The 21,969-nt window shown below is 44.7% G+C and overlaps 1 protein-coding gene and 1 long non-coding RNA gene across 15 annotated transcripts in view; one reads left to right on the top strand and one right to left on the bottom strand.

Moving 5' to 3' along the window:
- LIMCH1 (LIM and calponin homology domains 1) overlaps positions 1 to 981 on the bottom strand; it is a 181,979-nt gene extending 180,998 nt beyond the window's left edge. For 12 of the 14 annotated variants that reach the window (XM_074587915.1, XM_074587919.1, XM_074587921.1 and 9 more), the window contains exon 1: positions 614 to 981. In XM_074587915.1, the coding sequence (XP_074444016.1) occupies positions 614 to 709 (96 nt within the window). In that variant the 5' untranslated portion in view covers positions 710 to 981. The remainder of the gene's footprint in view (positions 1 to 613) is intronic. The other 2 variants (XM_074587931.1, XM_074587922.1) reach the window with 2 other exon arrangements.
- Positions 111 to 21,323, top strand: LOC141743527 (uncharacterized). Its single transcript, XR_012587091.1, has 5 exons — positions 111 to 759; positions 2,124 to 2,376; positions 3,039 to 3,079; positions 12,960 to 13,094; positions 19,754 to 21,323. It is a non-coding gene; the product is annotated as an uncharacterized LOC141743527 (long non-coding RNA).
- The last annotated feature ends 646 nt before the right edge of the window (positions 21,324 to 21,969 follow it).

The raw sequence follows: 21,969 nt of genomic DNA, 5'->3' as shown, positions 1-21,969 counted from the left end.
TCGGCTGAGCGATGGGAGAAGGGGCTGCGGGGCTGCCCCCCCGCGGGACACCGCGCACCCAGTGTGTGTGTGTGTGTGTGTGTGTGTGTGTCCCGCCCCCGGCCCGCCTCTCCGCGCACTGCGGAGCGTTCGCTGCGCGGCCGCGGGGGCGCAGGGACGGAGGCTTCCCCCGCAGGGACCCGTGTGAGGGATGGCGGGGGGGGGACGACACGCATCCCCGCCGCCCGCCCCCGGGACGCCGCGGCCGGGGGGACACCTCCGCGCCCGCTCCGCGCACCTGCGCGGCTCCTGTTTACAGCCGCCCCGTTCACCCCAACCCCGGGGGCGGGGAGGGGAAATGCGATTAAGGGATTAAGTTTGGAAGGGATGCGCGGGGGGGAAGGAGGAGGGGTCCATGGGTCCATCCAAAGGCGCGCACCCTGCGCGGGGGCTGAGCAGCGTCTCGGCGGGCCCCGGCCGCCTTCCCTGCAGCGAGCAAAGCCGGCGGGGGGGCTGGAGCCGGGACGGAGCTCGGCGTGGAATAAAACGCCTCCAGTCCCCGCGCCGAGGGGCGGGAAGGACACCGTGTCGCCCCCGATGCGGGGGTTCAGGCGCCCGCACCCGCTCTCCTTACCTCGATCCACTTCTGAGCCTCGGTGAAGGCCAGGTCCGGCTGGGGGGGTTCGGGGGGAGGCTGAACCTCTCCCAGCTCCAGCCCGGCACCGGCCATCTGCAGGGCTGCGGCGGCGGAGCGACCGGGCACCGGGCCGCCAGCCCGAGGTGAGCCGCGGCCGCAGCGGCGGGAGGCGGGGGGGGACGGACACCGGAGGCCGGCCTCTCCCTGCCTGGCAGGGCCCGGAGTGGTGGGGGGGTGCGGCGGAGCTCCGCAGCCCGCCTGGCTGCGGCTCGCCTGCGGTAACCTCTCTCTTCTCCTCTCCTCTCCTCTCCTCTCTCTCTCTCCGCCGGTGCCCGGTCCGCCCGCCCCGCCGGCTCGGTCCTCCCTCACCCGCCGCCCCGCCCGCCCCGCCGGCGGAGCGGAGCCGCGCTGCGCTGCGCTGAGCTGCCGGCTAAAAATAAAACAGACGGGAGAAGCCGCTTTTGCCTTCAGCCCCATGCAAATACCCGCGGCGCCGCCGCCCCCCCGCCGGGAGCATCCACCGGGAGGAGGGGGCACCCTGCGGGGGAGGGGGGGGACGATGGCAAGGTTTTGGGGGGGCAGCCGATCCCCCGCACCCCGATCCCCCACACACCCCGCAGCTCCTGGAGGGCACGGAGCCGGCCGTGCAGGCGGCGAGCTGCTGGTGGCGGCTGTTGCGTTAAACACCTTAACGTTAATTGAAGTTATTGTGGAGTGCTGCGTCCAGCTTTGGAGCCGTCAGCACAGGAAAGACATGGACCTGTTGGAGCGAGTCCAGAGGAGGGTCACAAAAATGATCAGAGGATGGAGCACCTCTCCTGTGAGGACATGCTGAGGGAGCTGGGGTTGTTCAGCGTGGAGGAGAGAAGGCTCCAGGGAGACCTTATACCCCTTCCAGTACCTAAAGAGGGCCTACAGGAAAGATGGGGAGGGACTTTTTACAAGGGCATGTAGTGACAGGACAAGGGGTAATGGTTTTAAACTGAAAGAGGGTAAATTTCGATTCGGTATCAGGAAGAAATTCTTTACTGTGGGGTTGGTGATACACTGGAACATGTTGCCCAGAGAAGCTGTGGAGGCCCCATCCCTGGAGATGTTCAAGGCCAGGCTGGATGGGGCTTTGAGCAACCTGGTCTAGTGGGAGGTGCCCCTGCCCACAGCAGGAGGATTGGAATTAGGTGATCTTTAAGGTCCCTTCCAACCTGAACCATTCTATGATTGCTTGAAGCACCTGAGACCTTCCAGCCCCTTCTGCAGCAGGAAAAGGCTTCGCTTCCCTGCCCAGACCCTCACCCAGCTGCCCAGGGGCCACAGGGCTCCTGCAGGTGCCTCAGACGCTCCTGCAGACATCTCCTCCTGCTGCTGAGGGGCAAATGGGGCCTTGCAAAAACACATGAGGGTCAGGACAGTACCAGACAGTGCTTCTCTTCGTCCAAAAGCAAAGCAAGTATCAAGGTGTGCTTAAAAACCCCGTATGTGAACATACTTTTTTTTTCTCTTCATGCAGGGTAAGAAAACTCTGTCCTGCAGAGACTTGCACACCGAACTTGCATCGTGTGAGTAGGCCTAGCTCAAACAGATGCTCCTGAGCCTGAGGTTAAGTATAGAAGTTTCAGGAAATAAGGAAGAAAAATTCTTCTCAAGGCCTTTGTAAAGTTGAATCGCAAAAATCTCCACTCGTAAGTTTTTGAAAGAGGAGCTAAAGTTACTTGTTTATATTTATTCAAGCATAGAAAGATATCTGCATGCTGGCAACACAGGTATGTGGACATTAACCCTTACTACTATGGGGTTTTTTTGAGAGGAGTCATAACTGGTCACATTTTCAGTTTGTGATCGTTGTCAACAAATTTTGACAAGAAGAAAACTGTAGGATCTACTCTTCAACATGCCCTTATTTTAGGCATGAATTGGCCTCATTTCAAAACTTGGGATTTTGAATCTCGTTTATTGTTATAAATTAGTCAAAAACCCCCTAACTCTTCAAATATAAATATATCACGTAAATGCGTATATTTAACTCTATTTCCATTCTCGGACTTTGTCTTTATTGTTCTCTACCTTTTGTTTTGGTCTTTGTTTATTGTTTGAAGTTTGCTGGAATAACAAAGGGCCTAAAAACAGGAGATGATTTTATAGGGATTTTTCTGAGAACTGCAACCAGATAAAAACTAGATGAATGGTAATCTAATCTCAAACATTTAAAGATAAATTATAAGTGTATTTTGAAATGCTTATGCTAACACAAACTGTTTTCTGATTCTTGTAATATTTAAATAACACTGATGTATATCAGACATCAATTAGATTTATTCTCTCGGGGCAGCAGGAGACTAACAATTTAAAATAATTACCCTATCTCTTTTTTTTGTTTATTACTGTGTGGTATCAAATGTATGATTTTGCTGCCTGGTGATCTCAGCATCACCTCTCGGAGAACTAGAAGAGCCAGAATGGGCTGAGGTAAGCACCATACCACACAGAGCAACCGTTTGATACAGGGGCCACCATCACGTACCTTGTCTTAAACTGAGAGGTGGACGTTCGTTTCTTATTTATATACTCAGTTTTCATGGATCAGTAAAGGTGATGTGCTTTTAATGCATACTCTTATATACACTCTACACACGTTTACATACAAGCATACACACCTTTTAAAATTGATTAAATCCACACAAAAAACATGCAGCTGTGGAGCTAGTGCAGTCCTTTAGATTTCTGTCGTGTATTTAGGAGTGTAAAAGTCACCCTGATTGGCAGCAGGAATCTGGCCACTTCTGTCCTAATCCTAATCCTGAACCTGCTTCCCATTTGGTCAAGTATGAGGCAGCATCCCTACCTCCCCGTTCCCATGGAAACACATTTCTAGCATCAGCCCAGCTTGCTTTTTTTTTTTTTTTTTTAAAACCACCATCTGCCTGAGGAGTTGCAGGGCTTGTTCTAAGCCCCTTCTATAGCAGCTACAGGTTTTTCATCGGTTTTGCTGTCCCTATTACAGCTGCCCTGGCAACTGGTACAGGAGGCAAAATATGAAAACAAGCACCTTAGAGATTCCAGCAAGGTTTTCCTGAGGTCACTCTGCTGCTCCTCACCGGAATCATTACCAGAAACATTGCAATGGAACAGCAAGAAAATAGGAGAATTTTTCTTGTAGCTGTTTGCAAAACTGTCTTCTTTTAAAACAAAAGCTTTGGTTTAGATTTGGGTTTTCTTTCCAGTAAAACTCAAGTTAGAGTCTCAGTAGTCTTTATCACCTGCAACAAACTTGCCTCTGTGCTTATTATACAGGGGAAAACCTATGGCAAAGCCAACATCAGTGCCGAGCTGCATATCTTTGTCCAGGTGCGTCTCCTCTTCCTGAAAGGACACCGTGCCTATGCGCAAGTATTTGTGGAAAAATGTGTATTATGGCAGTTATAGGAGAAGCTATAAGCAGAAGAAGAGGGTCTTCCCTGATTATCAGGGTTCTCTCTGCTGCTGTGCGCAGGGAGAGAAATAGAGGCCTTTTGGAAGGTACAGTATCGGGCAGAGTGAGGGTTGAACTTGCATTAATTTGGTCTTCTACCCGATTTAGTTTTCTCCGCTGGGAAGAGGAACTGTCCTGTTCCTTTTTGTCTTCGACATAACGTCTAAAATCTTTAATCGGCTTGCATAGCAGGAGCAGGGAGTTAATAAGGCCTGATTGGTGTCGTGGCAGGCCTGATCTTATCCGGCAGCAGAGCCGAACAGCTTGCAGGGAGGGAGCTGTGCCCTGGGCAGCTTCTGCTGCTGAGATGGGTCTCCCTGAAGGAACGGGTCTGGTGTTCGAGACCGAGCTCTGTGCAAAACTACTCCTAGGTGGCATCTTTGTGCTCTTGCTCTTTTTTCTGGTTCTACGAACCTGACAATAAACCTTTTTCTTCAAAGCGGATCTGACACAACATACTTCCAGCAACATGGACACACTGCATTTGGAAAAAATTACTTTTACCCAAAAAACATTGCATAAAGAGCAAATGGGTAGAACATTAAAAGATCCTCTGTTTCTATTCTGTTTTACCTGGCTTATTAGTCTTTTCTTTGTGAGCTTTTATAAATGCACCTTAAACCATGGGGGCCCCTGGGCTGGTTAAGAAGGGAAGTTATCCTGCTGGCACCGGGGCTTTTCTGCCTCCTTATCTCCTCTGCAATCTGTCAGCCCTGTCTGATATTCTCTGACCAGAGCTTCTTTTCCCCCCAGGCCATAATGGTCATAGTTGGGGACCTTGTGCAATCCTGTGCCAGATTTTGGAGAAATCTGAGCCGAGCCATAAGCAGACTGCTCTGGCTAAATATCTTCTCAATTGTTTGCTCAGGACTTTTATACATTTCATTGGTTTTCTTGTTCTTCAACAAACCACCAAATGTCACACAGAGAACTTGAGGCCGTATGGTATTTATTGTAAAAATTCGGCATGGAATTCCTTCGTTCTCTAGTGAATAAAACAGGGGCAGGCACATCCAGATGCGTATAACCTCTAGGTTATTTTAAAGCTGCTCAGAGATGCAGCCCCTGAGCCATCACGGGGCTCAGACCATTGCAAAGAGGAACCTGGTGATGGTGCGGGACTTGGGCAGCCCTGGCATAAGGCATCTTTGGTATTAAGACCTCTCAACAGATATTAATCCTGCTGGAGAGTATTTGGAGATTTTTTTACTCACTACTGAAGGCAGGTTGTGCACTTTCACAGCTTGTCATGTGTGAAAGTGTGAACTGAGAGGTGAGCAGATGAGAAGAGCCCTTACAGCAGCATCTATCAAGGCAGAGGAAGGTGGTGGAAGAGATCTTTGCCAGAAGTTTAGCATTTTATTCCTTGATAAAACTACATTCAAAGACAGTTCAACTCTCCATGACATGCCAACTGTCTTTGAGAGCAAGCTGGTAAAGATATCCACTCAGAAGCAAGAGAAAGAGAAAACCTAATTTTGAAAAATGACTCAGAGGAAACCATTCAAGAGGTTTTTTCAATTTATTTTTTTACAAACTTACAAGCTAAAAGAAAAGTAACACCAGAGCTTTAGTTATTTTAACTTCTCATGAAAAAATCAATGAATCGTGAGAGCATGTTGATTTTTTTCAATCACTCAGACAAATGTTGTGACTTCACATTTTATTTAATCAGGGCATCTGCTGTGGTGCATTTGCAGCGTTCAGCATTTGGCTGACAGCACCTGTTTGTTTATCCCTGCCATGCTGTCTTCTATCACAGTCACTTTCTCTCTGCTACCCCTCACTCAGCAACATATTGTCAGGCTTGGCATTCATGTTCTGTGTCGTTCTGGGAATTACAGGAGTGGATGGACCATCCGAGTTTGCTCTTTCCTTGGAGAAAAGCAGTATTATCTATCCCTTCTCACCCTGTCCTGGGCGAGTGTGAAGGCCTTTTGTGAAGTGTTTTTTCTCTATTTTGGAATTTTATGCTGATTTTTGAAAGCTAATACATCCAGTTGTCACCTGGTAGCTGAGCAGCATTTGACGTTTTCCTATTTGCCTGTCTTTGCATTTAATTAAATTTAATTAAATTTAGATTTTAAAAGCTGTTGACTATCCAGGATCTGATATACTACCACACATTGCTGTTTAACTAGCTATAAGCCTAATGAATCAGAGTGCAGGAGATTCAAAATGAGAGATCACATGCATAAATGTCTGTAAATATTCAATGTCGCTTACAAAGTAAAATTTTGGGGGCTTTCACCATCCTTTCTGTTCCCTGTGCAGCAAATCCCTGATCAGTATCTCTGCGTTTTGAGTGCTGCTGTGCTTGTAGGTGTGGGTTTTTCCCTGCCTGGCCCTCCTTTGTGGTTTTGACACTTGGTTCTGCCTCTCCTGGAGGCTGTCTCCAGGCTGACGGCCCTGCTGATCGCACCCAGCCTGGCTCAGCTTCTCCTTTCATCCGCAGCCATGGACAATTCTCCCAACTCTCCCAAACAACCGCTTCCTTCCTTCTTTATATTGTTCTCAGCAAGACCTGCCTTTCCTCTGGTGTAGGAAATTCCTATATCCAGCATCCTCTTTAACGAACATCTTATTTTTTCTCCACCAGCCTGCTTTTCTCCGTCCTAGCCTGCCGTAGTCTCCAGTCTCTCAGTTCTGCCTACATTCAACCCCATTCTCTGTCTCTCTGGTCCCAGGTAATTCTCCCTTCCTCTTCTTCACATATAGTAGGTGGAGAGGCAGCACAGCAAATATAAACCGTGGAAACCACCAGGAAAGAAGAGCAGAAAGAAAGCTAGGGAAAGGAGAAATATCACAAGTGATACTAAGTTACACATGGTTAAAAAGACATAAACTGGGTTGACTGAAGTGCAATTATGTAAAAAACAAATGGAGGCAGCATTGACAGAAGGAGGTGTGCTGAAAGGGAAGCGAAGCAACTCAAAAGAAAGAGGAAAGAGGTACCAAAGTTAAAGGAAAGAATAGACCTGAGCACAAAACCAGTGAACTTGTCAGGCCACAGAGCATCCTTTCATTCTGTATTTGTAGCTACCAAGTGCAGTAAGGTCCAGGTCCATACATGTTCTTTCCAGGGCCTCCCGTAAAATACATATTATGAAAGGAAAATGACCACACGCACAAACCAGCTACTGAAAGAGGGCTCCGGAGGAAAGCGTGGGTCTCCCACCCTGCTCTCTGCTCCCAGAGCTGCCCAGTTCTACTCTCTTGACCCGGTCAAGTCGGGGAAAGGATGTGGCAAGACAATGAGCCTTTCACCAGCTGCTATCAAGGATCTTTTTAGCTCGTTAAAACAAAAGCGCGTTGGTGGGGAGCCGATGCTTGTAGGTTTGTGTACCTGCCAGTGTGACACCCGGTTTGTTTAACGCAAAAACAACAAACAGCCTTTGCTTCTATGCTGAGCTGGAAGCGGTACAGAAGGGCGAACGGTATTTCCCTTCCACTTTTTTTCTGAGTTGGACTGCTTTTCAGCTACTTTCTTACAACCTCCTTCATTAAAGACTGGAAGTGGAAGCTGGGTGTTCTTCCAAACGCAGTCCGATGCGGAGCAGGAATCTCCACTTCCAGTTTGTACTTGCAATAGTCTTCCAGCTGATTCTGCATTCTGCCCATTTAAATGCAGCATCTTCCCCTGCTGCCACCCGCCCAGTATGCATCTTACCGCATCGCATCTTACCCCATCCTGAGTGAATTTTTTTCGAACATACAGATTTACTCAAATCTTTCTTGGTAAGGAGTGGCATTACATGGTAGAGGGGTTTTGGTACTCTCAGGACGATGTTTCTAAATGCCTCTTTCATCATGCCATCACCTAGGAAGAGGTTTTTTTAAGTTGGCTAACATGCTTAGAGAGCCCATGCCAGCTGCAAGTTCATTAAGTGTGGCTGAGTCTTTCTAGGCTCAGTACATGAAATAAGTTGCCAGAGCAGGCTGTTCAGCAGCCTGCAAACCTCTGCAGCAAGCCATAGCTTCAAACGAGTGCTACTGAGTTGTAATATTTGGGAGAAGGCAGGGGCTATCATGTATGAGACAGCATGCAACAAAGTCAGTTAGAAAGTTTTGCCAAGCTGGTGTCAAGTGGGATGAAAATAAAAAACTATACATGGCAAAAAAGGTGATTTGGAAACCGGCTCCTAGCTTCCAAAGTAAATTCCTGAGTTCTGATATTCATTTTCTTGGTGTATAACAAATCTTCTGTAGTGGTGGTGTAACCATGTAGTTCACCAAACCACGTTGTTTTTATCAAATGTGCAAAAGGAACAGCAAAAAACGCTCTCACGGATGTTAGAACAGCTATTTGTTAGGTAGCTGCTTGTGAAGGTCCGAGAAATCTGGGAAAAGCCACATCACATTCCGCCTTTACTTTTAGCAGTGAGTTACATCATGCAGAAAGAACTGGTGAACGATATCTTCCCTTTTCTTTTCTTAGCAACTTTCCCCGTGGAACAGATCAAAAGGGAAAAACTGTATCTGGAATTAACTCTGGGCTTTATCCAAATTTGTTTGGGGTGTTAGCTGGTTCACACAGTGAATTGGAATATGCATTTACTCAAGATAAGGAAATAGGCAGCCAGAAGTGGAAGATGGGAAGGAAGACGAGAAGCAGGGGCAGAAAACAAGAAGAAAATCATCTTCATGCAGCAGGACAACAATATATCTTATTTAGCAACATTAGAGTTTAGTTCCATGACACAGGAATATTGGGTGGCGTTTTTTTTTTCCTCCTACGTATTGAATTTCTAAAGGATAATATTTAGCAAAGGAAGCAAGAGAAAGCAGTGTAGCGTACGATATGGGTGAGTTGATTCCCTGAAGGCAGGCTCTCTTGCTCAGTGATCTCCTGTGGCCTGACAATCCTTGCAGAACAAGACACTCATCAAAGCCTGTGGAGGTGCTTTGGTGCAACAGGGACAGACGGCATCTGTCATGCCATCGCAGACATGGATGGTCACATATTCATAAGACTTAGGGTGTCAAAAACAGCCATCAGTTCAAACTCAAAATGAAAGCTATTATGTTTTCTTTATTTTGTTCCACCCACCATTTCAAAGGATGGAGTATTATTTGCAACCCTGCCTAAATTACTACTGTGAGTTAGGAGGAGTGGTGGACATCTCCCCAGACAGCAACCTTTCTTGAAATTCTCTAAACTGCAAGCACCAACAGGTTGATATATCTTAGCAATATTATTTCACCACTTGCACACACCAGCTGAAAACCCATTCACTGGAGCTACTGATGGCAGAAAACGTTATGTGTGACCACAGATATAGAATACTTCTTGACATATGTGCAACATTTAGGTATTAAAGAAACAAGCAGTATTATGAATATTTGCTGGACCTTCTTATAATCATTCAGTGCTCCTTAGAGAATTACTTCCTCTGCTGTCTTCTGGACCTCTTGGAGGTCAAACATGACTTCATAGAAATCCTGGGGAACTTCTGTGAAGGTAGAAGGCTCTATCCTGCAAGAGTGTGGGTCCAGCAGGGCCTTCCACACCTCTCAGGGCCTGGAGGGTTCACGTAAGCTTTTCACTCTGCTCTTTTGAACCCAGACATAAGTTCATTCTGCTCCCAGCTGGTCAGACATGAGCCAACTCCAAACCAGTAAAGCCTTTACTGTACCACTGACTCTGGCTTGACAAGCTGGGCTTATTCCCTCAAGCCCAAGTACCGTGGAGCACATTTTGGAGCAGAGTTGGCTCCTTTCCAGCCTGCTTTAGGAGTGGATGCAGTGACATAGGTCTGTCTGTTGGACCGTAGTCCATGTTGACAAACTGTCAGGGAAGAGAAGAATATTACACTTTGTTGAATCACTGTCTGAACTGCTAAATGATTTATTAATGAGAGCTGCCCACTCATACAAAAGTGGAGCTAATGAGATTGCCAAGAAATCACTGCTATTGAGTGTACAGCCAAAAAAGTTCATGAGGGCTGCCCTTAAAATAGCAAAATTGGGGGGGAAAATGCCTTTAAAGTTATTTTCATAACTTTCTCTTATTATTACTTTTTTAATTATGTCTTTCTGTCTGGCCAGAAAAAGTGTCTGGAGTTTTTCCCAGTTTAGAGGCCCCAGTGCTCCTCTGTGGGCCTCCGAAAGAAGCCCAAAGGTCAAGAAAACCTCAACTGATCACTCAAGAGAACGGAAAGTACTTTCTGGGAGTTGACAATCCATGTTACTTGAATGATTGGCAATACCTGTTGACTCTTATTCTCTGTCATTTTTGGGGCACTGGTGGGACTGCCTATCACAAGAGCTCCTGATCTAGCCAGCAGAAAGGACAGGCAATCCACAGGTTGCAGAACTGTCATACCTGTAGCTAATCCAAGCCAACACTTTGGAGTATATCTACATTTTTTCATTAATCATTGCTTTTCACAAGGACCATGTGAGTCATAAGGACCATACGGAGTGTTTTTTCTTCCTGAAATATAGAATTCATGGAATGTGTCCTCACTGGATTGATGACCCATGCCCAGGAAACTGGATAGGAATTTTCATAAGACATTAAAGGAGTTAGGTGCTCAAAGCTCATCAAAATTAATGGGATCAAGCACCTAAGTCCCATCCGTGCCTTAAAAAATTCCAGTCCTAAGACACCATGTTTGCTTAGCATGCTAGTAGGTCAGCAAAAGATCAAAATGATGGCATGTGTCTAAGAGATTGGAGTGCTAGCAGTAAGAAAACCTTGTAGAAGTCATAGCTCTAAGTTCAGGTCAGACAGCACAGGGAAAACGAATAATTCATCAATTGACAAACTTCAGTTCAGCATCAACCTTTTCTAAAGGACGAGGGGCCTCCAGTTAACTCTAGACAGTTTGCAGAATGATATTTCTCTGAAAATTAGTATTTTAATCAGTTTTCAGTGCTGAATTAGACCCGTCTATATGCCAAATTTGTGTCTGTGCACTACTTCCAGACTTTTCAATCAAGCTTCATAGCAAATCGTTCTCTTTATAGACCACCTTTGCAACCAGAATGTAGCAAAGATTGTTGTGCAGGAAGGGATGACCAGTCTCTGAAGCATCTTGTGAGATTGGGCAACATCTTACATGCCTCAGTGAAACTGGGAAATCATAAGCCTGTCAGGAATAAAGACTGTCAAATCTTGTTGGCAATGAAGACCTGTGGGATCTTCACCCCAGTGAGTCAGGCAAGGCATGCAAGTGGTTCTACAGAGTGGAAGATTTTCCAGCAGTGCTCAGTGACTGAGCTGTCAGCTGTGGAAGCTCTTGCGATGTGAAACTCTATCCTTTTGCTGTCTTGCTAGGAGCCAATACTGCCTTTGTACTTTGGAGAAGATACAGCACTCAAGTGTTCATGATCTAAACCTAGAGGAGGGGGGGCATTTCAGCAAGGAAAATGGAGGTTTATGTGTGGAGATCATGACATCTCCTTCTGGAGAAACAGTGGTTCTTCAAGGCATGTTCTATGGCATTCTGTGGACATGTCCCAGCATCACCAGGTTGCTACAGTCGTCCTTTGTGCTTTCTACAGCAGTTAGTTTCTTGAGCTGCTGAAAGAGCTGAGTACAGAGCGCTGAAAGCAGCAGAAGGCACTCCCAGCATAGGAGAGCCCAGCTGGAAACCATCCTGGTGTGCATATGCACAGGCTGGAGGTGCCGTGGAGAAGTGTGAGCACTCTACATATGGTCCATTAAACCTGCCGGTTCTTAGGGCTGCTTCACTGCAAAGACTGTATGGCTCTTGTTTTCCAAGGGCTTGAAAGTGCTGGTGCCTCCAGGAGCAATGCAGGGAAAACTCTTCAGCCCTTGGGCAGGCGAGAAGGAGCTCTGAGGCGGGGGCGGGGTGAAAGGACAATCCACTTTTCCATACATCAGATATGGACCTTTGTTGGTTTTTTTACTAATTCTGCTGTATCCCCCTCATGAGCTCGGCAAGAGCACATGGACTTTGTGAATACTTTTGTATTTTTCAATGCTCAAGGCTGTGAAACCCAGAGAGGAGAAAGAGAGATGGGGTTTCTGCAGCTCGTCCCAGAGAGGAGGCTGTACGGTGGGGAGAGCATCCTAACATCCAGCATCCACTCCTCATCTCCCTCTTCAACTTTCTGGCCCTCAAAGCCTGAATTGAAACTACTTTATTGGAACATTATAACACAAAAGCCATCCTCTGACTGATTTCTTCTTACAGAAACATCATTCAGAAGTACGGAGGGAGATGTTTACATCAATAGATAGCCTTAGTTTATAACATGGTGAGTGATTGCGAAACTTAGGACTGATTTTCCAAACCCATTTAAGTTCTCAAGTGATCATAATACAGTTAACACATCCTTTACAGAAAACATGCACAAAAATAAGGAAATGAATGCTTAAACACGTAATAAATCTTTTGCTCTCTGCAGAATAAATACACTGTGCTTATCGGGTATAAACCATGGCCTATTTCTTCATAATCGTAATCGTAAATCTGGCTCAGTTATTGTATACATTCTACTATCTGTGTATTTACTTTTGAAGAATGCTGCTGTAAATTTCCGAAAGATAAAGTGGTTAATTTTTTTCATAGATATTTACAAGTTACTAGTTCTGGGTGATAACAGCAGGAGTACTCTTGGAAAGGAAGGTATATGAGGATAATTTATCTTAAAAGTATATACACAACTAAAGTTGCACCTGGGACTGGAAACAGAATATTGATATTGCTTTAAAAACTTTTTAATATATATATTTTGAGGTTACTGAAGAAATAACATGAAGTATTTTGGGGCACAATTGAGATAGTTGCATTACGTAGAAATATACCTTTCGTTACAGCTTAAAAAGGAATGGCGTGTTTTTTCTCAGTGTGTGGAATGTGTAGGATCTAGGATGTGTGTAACTACTCGTTACTTTGCTTTCAGGGATGTGGTGTTTGTTGGTGCTGTGGTAGCTTTCTGTCTGTAATACTTACCAAGCCCACCTTGCTGTGAGAGGAGAAGCCAGGCTTTGGACTGTCCAGGTGGATTCCACAAAGGCGTTTGACTCTGTGAATGAAGGTAATTTGTTGATACTTCTGTAAATTTGTTGAATTAACCTGTCATCTTATGGAGGGTGTTTTCATCCGATGATATTTTTAGAAATGTTTTGTGGTTATAAATAGAGTTAAGCGAACTGGTGTTACTGAGAATATTGTTTGTTAAACTGGCGATGAGCACTAGGGATGCTGACAGTGCCATTTATACACGGCGTTGTTAAGATAGAAGAGTCCTTATCGTGAAGAAGTTATGTGCAAAAAGAAAGATAATGGAGGAAACCATGTATGCCTTGTCATGTGTTAGCAGTTGTTTTTAGTTAGCTCCTGCTCGTAATCATAATCATTTGCACATTAATTGCTTCAAATGTCTTACAGTGCATTTGGGTTTATGTTCACTCTGGAAAAAAGTCAGAAGTTACGTTTCAACCAGGACCATCTGGTTTGCTGTGGGTGTTTAAACTTTATATGAGTGCAAAAGCAATTGAAGAAATCCCCTGAAGAGAAATCTGTCAAGGGATATTAAATGTAGAGATACCACATCTGCCTGTATGGTGGCCTTTCAGCTTCTTGTAAGCTGGTACGGCATGTAAGGGCACACCACTATGTGTTTAGTCTCCTCTTATATTCTACACCAAGGTCATGCTATTGGCTGTTCACAGAGGCTGGATACTGAACTAGGATGCTTTTTGATCAGATCCCATATGACACTATAATGCTCTTGAGACCAGAAATCACACTTGTGATTTGAGGTACATCTCGATGTTACTGATGGTTTTGAGGGTTTTTTTACCTTCAGTGTGCTTTTTTGAGATGGCATAATGCTGATAGCCTCAGAAAAAATAATGGGCAGGGAAGCAAAGCATTTGGTAAGTTACAGTGCCATCTACAGAAGGAACACAGCACCAGCCTGCAAACTGAGGTCTCATTGCCTTCAAAAACCTTACTTTGTACCTTCAGCAACCAGGCCACTGTTTTAATCATCAGCTGTAACTAGAAGTTAAATCCAACTGAAAACTCCGAGTACTGTACTGAATCTTTAGGCATTACTGAAATCCTCAGAAAACCTGTTCAGCTTCCCCCTCCCTACTTCCCTCAGACAATATTTTCCTGCTAGTGCTGTCCCAGTCTCGCATTTGTTTGTTCTAGCGGGCCTCCATCTCCTGGTAACACAGAGCTGCTTGGTGGTCTCAGTTAAGTGCTAGGAGACTCTTAAACTTGGCCTTCCCCTTGCCAAGGGGGTGGGTTACTAAAGGTACATAGGTGAGGCTTTGCACAGGACAGAATTGAGCAAAGTCTTATAATTGTCAGTGTGCGCGTCCAGTTACCACCGAGTGGGAAAGGGTCTGACTGGGAGGTTAGGGGTCTACCTTGAGCTCCCTATTGTACCTGCAAGCTGGTGCTTCCCTATTTTCGGACATGGCAACCACCAGCAGATAGTTGCAGTGTACAGTGAGCTGTACAGCTCTCTGAATCATGGTTTGCGTAAAGAAACTGGATATGCATTAAGCCAAGGGGAGATGTTGGCTTCATGACGAAGAGTTAGAAAGTGGTGTGGAAGAATCAGATTCAAGTCCCTGTTCTAGTAACTATGCCGTTGCTTACAAAGTGTAAGACCACTGCAGGAAGAAAGAGAGAGAATCATTCCCCATGAAGTGCCAAATAGCTTAGTAGTTAAACTTAGTTGAACATAGAGGGCTTCAGCACATGTTTTGGTCGCAGAGCAGAAGAAGAAGAAGAAGCCAAAAAAGCCTAGCCAGAGAAGGGACATAACCTAGGGCTGTCTGTTGTGTCTCTTTTTCTCTCATTTAAAAGGGCACCTAACATTAGAAGGGTATTCATGGTAAGAGTATTAAGCAGAGATAAACACCTCCTTCTTGCCATCACAAAGTGCTTGACTCCTTTTGGAGTAAACCAGTGCCTAGACTCAGTATTTCCCACCTGCTAGGTTCAGCAATGCCCCGCTCAGCTTGTTGCATTCTGTGCTCCCCAGCCATAAGACCCTCGTTCCTCCCGTTGGTTTTGTAGGGGATCATGGCTGAGGTTTCTTGAGTGATGGAGCGTGCAGGAGCGGGGCTTTGCCACACTCGCCGTTGACTGAGGAATTAGCCCATGTGTAGTTTGCTGGAGAAAGCTGATGCATCTAATGTGAGGCTCTGGTGACCTAGCCTAACCCCCCCACCCCCGCTTTTTTCTACCATTTGGCTACAGCACTGTGGCTTATCACTAAGCATTGCTTTGGGCAATAATGGCTTTGGTTTGCAAACTCTCTCTCTGCCTCTTTTAAGTCTGTAGATTATGGTTTGGTGAGTAAAAGAAGACGCAGGATCTGATGTAGTACCATTTACCATCATTTGGCATTTTGCCACCAACTTCATAGAATCATAGAGTCATCTAGGTTGGAAGGGACCTTTCAGATCATCTAGACCAACCATCAACCTAACCCTTGTCAAAAACCTTCACTAAACCATATCTCTAAGCACTGTGTCTACCTGTCTTTTAAATAACTCCAGGGATGGTGCCTCAACCACTTCCCTGGGCAGCCTGTTCCAATGCTTGACAACGCTTTCAGTGAAGAAATTTTTCCTAATATCCAATCTAAACCTCCCCTGGCGCAACTTGAGCCATTTCCTCTTATCCCATCGCCTGTTACTTGTGAGAAGAGACCAACCCCCACCTCTCTACAACCTCCTTTCATCTGGCTTAGGAGCTGGTTTTATGACCCTGAAGAAACTGGATGAACTGTTCTTAAGCTAAATGAAAGGAATGATTAATGCCAGTTACTTTTATAATGTCTTCCTGCCTGAACTTGCTTCATTCAGACCCTGATTCTGGAGGACACAAGATCGAAAAAAACAGTTTCACTGCATCTGACTTTCTTGTGCAATGTGCTTACAGCAATGTGCTTCCATTTTCAACACTTGCAAAACAACTGTGAGAATACGAAAACAAAAGAAATAACACAAAAAATCACAGATGTTTTTTAAAGAAACAGTTTAAACTCTTCCACTACTGAAAACTACTTTAAAAATGTATTTGGTATTCACAGAAAATGCTGTGTTATCTTTTCAAAAGCCTTTGACATCTTAGGTTTGGGGAAAATATTTTGAATGAGTGAGGAGAATTAAAATTTGCCTTCCTGCAGGACTAATGCTTAGGATCTTAGTTCTAGGGAAGTAACAAAAAAGTTGTTAAAACACAGAAGTCTGACTAGCTGAGATGAGAGTCTAGATGCTGCTGCTCCAGAAATACAGACCTGTAGTTCTTTCCCCGCTGACACCTTGCTTTGCCTGTCATCTAAGTGAATACTTCTTTTTTTCTAATTGCCCACCAGCCTGTAGAAAGTAGCACAGAGTGAGATGACACTCCACAAAAATAAGGGCGTGACAATGAGAATCATGAGATGAGAGCTCCATGGAGTCTCTTGGGCAGAGGTATTCTGTGCACGATCGAGGGAGGCTGTCACCCTTCGAGATATGGTGGGAACTGAGGGGATATCTTAAGACACAGGCCGTTGTGGAAAACAGCCCCCGCATCATTGCATATCAGTTAAACTCCAGCATAGCTCACGCTGTCTGGCTGCTGTGAAGGAATGCAGACCTGGGTTTCTTCTGTCCATCTGTTGTGTCTCATCCTGAAGGCTCCCCAGACGACCAGACTGAGATGTACTAAAACCAGCACATCTGGGCCACAAGACATCAGTGAAAGTCATTACTGATTCAAGTACAAAATCTGTGTGTTAGAATACAGTACATTTCTATGTAAGAAGACCATTCCAGACCATGAACATTTTTCAGATCAGCTATAGTTTTAAATGAACCATGAAATGAGAGGCCTGTCCATCGGTCCTGTGGGCAGCTGTTGTAGAGCTGAATACCATACGCATGCATCGGCTGGAGTTTGGGAAGCCTTTTTCAGTAGTTCGTTCCAATAATTTTGGATGTCCTATCCATTTTCGATGCAGAAAGTTCAACTACAATTCCCTGCAAGAAATGACATGAATTGCAGTGCACTTTGTTGCATTATGGGTGATTTCTTTCTTTTCACAGCTTATAAAGAATATGCCTGTTAGTATTTGTAGAGGTTTCCTCCAGCTAGTTACCTTGTATACACTGGACAGATTTTTTTTTAAGGGTACCATTGTGTACCCTTTTGCTTTATCATGGATTTCACAGTTCATGCTTTATTTGCAAATAAAATATGCACAAACGTTTCTTTTGCTCCAGCTAAGAATGAATATAAAGAAAGAAACAAGCAGGCATTGAAAGCCCTTTCTAGTTCCTGCATCTGTGTTTCCCTCCTGAAACAGAAGTCATTCTGAAAGCTTCACTGAAAGCTTGCTTTGAAAATGAGTATTTTTGCAGACTGCTGACTGTGGTACTACATTTACTAAAGAGACGCAGTCACACAATGGTTTGCCTCTGTATTATCTAGGTCACGGGCCAGAATTCTCCTGGGTGCTAACATTTTCAATTAAGCTGAATTTGTTGGTGCACAGTGGAGCTATTTTCCTTTTTAAAGCTGGTCCTAAATGGGAATGCTGAGTGTCATGCCTAGTTTAGCTGTTGTTGGTTCCGTGTAGAGTCAAGGGGTGAAGTCCTCTCTCTCCCCGAGGGCCTGGCCACTCACTCTGCCGTGGCCAAGCACTAACCTGATGTTGAAGTTCCCTAATTTACACTCCCCATCCCATACATTCGCCGCCGGGGATTTTGTTGTTGGCTTTGGCAGTGTTCTAGAGGGATACCTGGAGGGGTGGCTTGCAATCATCCATAAAGAAGAGGAGCTCAACAAAATATAGTTGGAGCCCAGTCTCTCTGCACCTACATTTAGGTACTAAGACCCTAATTTAAACCCTAGAGATTTAAATGCTAGCCTATTCCAGTAGTCAGTGTATGAAAAACTTGCCCTAAATTCAATGCCGTAACCGATCTTCTTTTTGTTCCTAAAAAATTCTTTTCCTCTTACACGTGAATATGCTTCTGAGCAGTAGATCTATCTTAAGCATTTTAAAGAAGTACCATGCAGGATGTGTTGGCTGCATTTAAGTTTTATGATTTCTTACGTAGACCTAAAGTTTTTAAACTCTTCTCTGTATTATGACGATTCATGCTATATGCTGCATATTTTACACAATGTGGATAAGGTATGAAATCTGTTACGTGCATAAGAGAAAGTAATGAATTTGGGTCCAGTCAGTGATTTGTTCAGGACAGTGCAAGAAAACCTAAAGATAAACTGTGTGACCGGTTCTGTCCCTCATTGCCCCTAGTTCTGCTTTTTTCTCTGGAGAAAGCCTTTTCTTCACCTGTTGGCATGTACTGTATGTATGAAGTTATTGTGCGGATATAAGAAGAAGCATACCTTGGCAAGACTGCTGAAGTACTGGAAGGAAGAATATTGAGATCTTGCCATAAACATGAAGAATAATGTGGAACTGGATAAACCATATCCAACTTGTTATTGTTTTATTTCTTAAGAAGCTTTATAGAGCTCATTTCTTAAGAAGCTTTCCAGCAGCATTCTTATGGAAAAAAACCCTGAACAGAAGGAAGTTTCTCTCTTGGTGGTCACTGCTGGTGAAAAGTCCAAAAATCTCCTGTCTGAGAATGAAGGCAGAGACAGCCCACACAGGTCTGTGCTCTCCTAATACACACAAACGTTATATATTATATTGCAGTATGCAAATATGCTAAAAATGTATACTTTATTTATACAAACTCATGTTACTGCTGCGGTAAAAAATATTTTGGAAAGCAGTTGAATTTGTGAAGGCTTACACTTCAGACTATAGTTACATTGTTGAGATTCACATTTTCTGCCTGGTTATAATTTATAAACATTGGATTTAGTCAGGGAAAGTCTTCGTGCAGCTTAACTGTAATTTCCTGCGGTAAATGGAGTCTGATGAGTGAGGATATGAAATCTTGGAAAAGTTTAATCATTCCAAGGAAAGCTGTCCCGCTTGATGTAGTAGAATTGGTATAATTTTGTAAGAAGGATTGGCAGTTTGCTAATTCCCTGTCCAATCCAGAGTGAAAAATGCCAAGTGAGAGGCTTCCGCTTGAAAGCAAATGGATTTTTGCCCTCCTAATACGATGGGATCAGGCTCTGAATATCAGCAGACGTGGAAATATCATCAAGTGTCTGACTAAGGAAGTCACTTCAGCCTAAACATAACTCCAACCATGTGCTCGAGCCTAGCTGAAGGCTTGATTTCAGTTGAAATCATGGACTGACCGCGAGCTGAGGTGCTTTGCAAAATCAGTGGTACACAGTAATTAAAAATAAGTTCTCCTGCGGCAGCCTAGGAGCTGAATTTAGCTAGCATATTTGAGCAGAGAACTTTTCCCTGCCCCACTGAATCTGATGGAGTCTACTGCCAGAGTGGTAAAATTACATTTCCTGATACACGTATATCAAATGAACGTCAGTAACAGAAATAATGTTGCTGTGGAGCTAATATTTCAGTTTTTTGAGAAGCATTATTTGTCTCTTTTTGATTGCATCTCGCAAGGGCCCAAGTGCACTTGTGGATTCTCCTTTCAAATGTTCCAGCCAAGCCTATAGGATTAAAAAAACCCACAACCCTAAGACCTGCATATTGTTAACTGCTAGTGGGAGAAATATCTCAAGTTTTGAAAGTCAAGGAGATTTTTAAACTAATTTCTTCCCATGTTCTTTCAGTCTGTCCGTGAGTGTGTGGTTCTCGGCTTGCAACATAGCAAGCCTGTTCCCTGCAGGAAACAGAGGCAGCGGTCCCAGGCTCTCCAGGGGCTCCCTCCCGTACCAAGCCTCAAGACTGGCAGCTACAAGCTCTCCACATCCAAACTGCAGCCAAGCAAAGGATTGAAGTCACTCATCCCAGTGACATGTATCCCTGCAGCAGCCGCGGCACATGGGGCGGTAGAAATGAAGCAACTTTTGTAAAACATGTTGTGCAAGATCCCCAGCTGCCCAACCAGCAGTTTGTCATCGCGCTGAAACACCGCGCTTTCCCAGAGAGCAACCGTGTGCCTGCAGGAAAACTTTCCTCAGCCTCACAGCCTCATCCAGGGCCATGAACACGCATCAGACTGATTCAAACCAGACAGAGGATTTTGCCACCTTTTATAAAAGATTTGCGTGACATTTTACAGGCAAGTTTGCCATCACTGCTGCCCGTGCCCATCATTTCTCAAAACACAGCGCGTGTTACTTTCTGCCTTGTTGGGATACAGAAAGTTGAAGGCCAAGTCCCAAACTGTGTGTCATATTTAAGGAGATCATGTCTGCCTCAGTATGTAGCATCGGGCTGCATCAGAAAACTCTAATAGCTGCTTTCTGACCTAGGGAAAACTTAACCACCCACTATCGCTTCTCTCGCTTTGTTCAGTAAAAATTGATCCTGACAAATATGCTGTTTATTGGCACGACTTGACCTTCAGGTCCATTGTTCAGTGAAAGGAGAAAGAACGGTTGGTAAAGTCAGAAAAAGTATCAAGGTAGCCAAACAATGATATTATTTTCTGAACTATCTTTTTCCTTCATTGATACTTCTTCAAGCCATTCCATAAAACCCCCAGGAACGAGGCCACAACTTTGCCACCTGACTCTTCTGTATGTCAGGAAGCCTGAACACTGCAACCAGCCTCTTTTCTGGAAGGATCTGCAGTTCAGGTTTACGCAGACTCCGCAGCTTCCTGGTGTTGCTAAACATTGTTGCAGAACGGGAGGGGGAAAACGAGGGAGAAAGTTATATTCTTGAATCTCCAATAGAAGTCTACTGGAGAAATATCTGGAGGCGTTAGAAGGGGGCTCAAGGGACTATACGTCAATACAGACCCTCTTTTGCAGACAGACATGAGTTCACCTGACTGTTCTCCAAGTCAATCAAGTTGTGGTTAGCCGAACACTGAGCTTTAGCTAATAAGCCATGCTAAGAGGTAAGGTATATTAACTCAGGCCCCAAGCCAAACTAGTGTAAATATAAAACTCTGCCTGCAAAAAGCTCCACGTGTAGTTATAAAGTTAGTTTTAATTCCAACCCTGCCATCAATTTCAAGCACCACCTTAGGCAAATCACTGAATCTCAGTTCCTTACTTGCAAAGTGGGGACAGTAAAAGTGTCCCACTCTTCATACATTAAGAGTCAAAGCTGTTCTGGTAAGATGTTAACATGCACATGTTTAAAGACTCGAAAAGAAAATGCAATTCAGTCTGGCTGCGGCGCTGTAAGTAATAATAACCCTCAGTATGGTACTGAGTGTTCTTAAGCAATGGAACTGACTGTCTTGTTTTTTTATGGTACTCTGCTCGAAATGCTAAACCCACTGGAATACCTTTGCTTGGTCTTGTTCCTCCAACTTCATGCAGATTGCCTCACTTTTTATATCCTGCTGCAGGCCTTACAATATCAGCTAACCACATCTGAAACTCATTTAAGCAAAAAGCGCATAAGAAATTTTCAAATCAGTTCTATGCTGGTTGTTGCTTGTGCATTAGGCTTCATCTAGAACTACATTTCTGATGCACGGCAATTCTTCAAGGATTTGGGAAAATTCATTAAACTCTCTCATGTTGTTTATAGTACTGCTGGAAAGATGACTGAAAAAACAAGAAGGAATTCTCTCCTTTCCCCATTTAGTTATAAAGTATTCTCCACGCTTTTTCTGAACCTGTTTCCAGTAAGGTTCCCTGTCACCCTTAAGGGTCCTCCTCAGGATCAATGGCCAGCAACAGGGAAGGAAAGAGGGGCAGAGGGGATGCCCTCTAGGTCAAGAAATGGAGGGAGAGTGAAGAGCTGTGTCTGCAGATTTGCAAATCCAGGCAGAAGGCTGAAGGGAACCTCAAAACACAAACCGCCTCTTTCCACCAATGCCACTAAAAATGCCACAAACACAACAGTATTGCAAGTTTTGTTG

The sequence above is a fragment of the Larus michahellis genome, chromosome 5 (assembly GCF_964199755.1).
Source record: "Larus michahellis chromosome 5, bLarMic1.1, whole genome shotgun sequence".
Taxonomy (NCBI): domain Eukaryota; kingdom Metazoa; phylum Chordata; class Aves; order Charadriiformes; family Laridae; genus Larus; species Larus michahellis.
The sequence above is the reverse complement of the archived record's forward strand: the minus strand, read 5'-3'. Positions and strand labels throughout refer to the sequence as shown.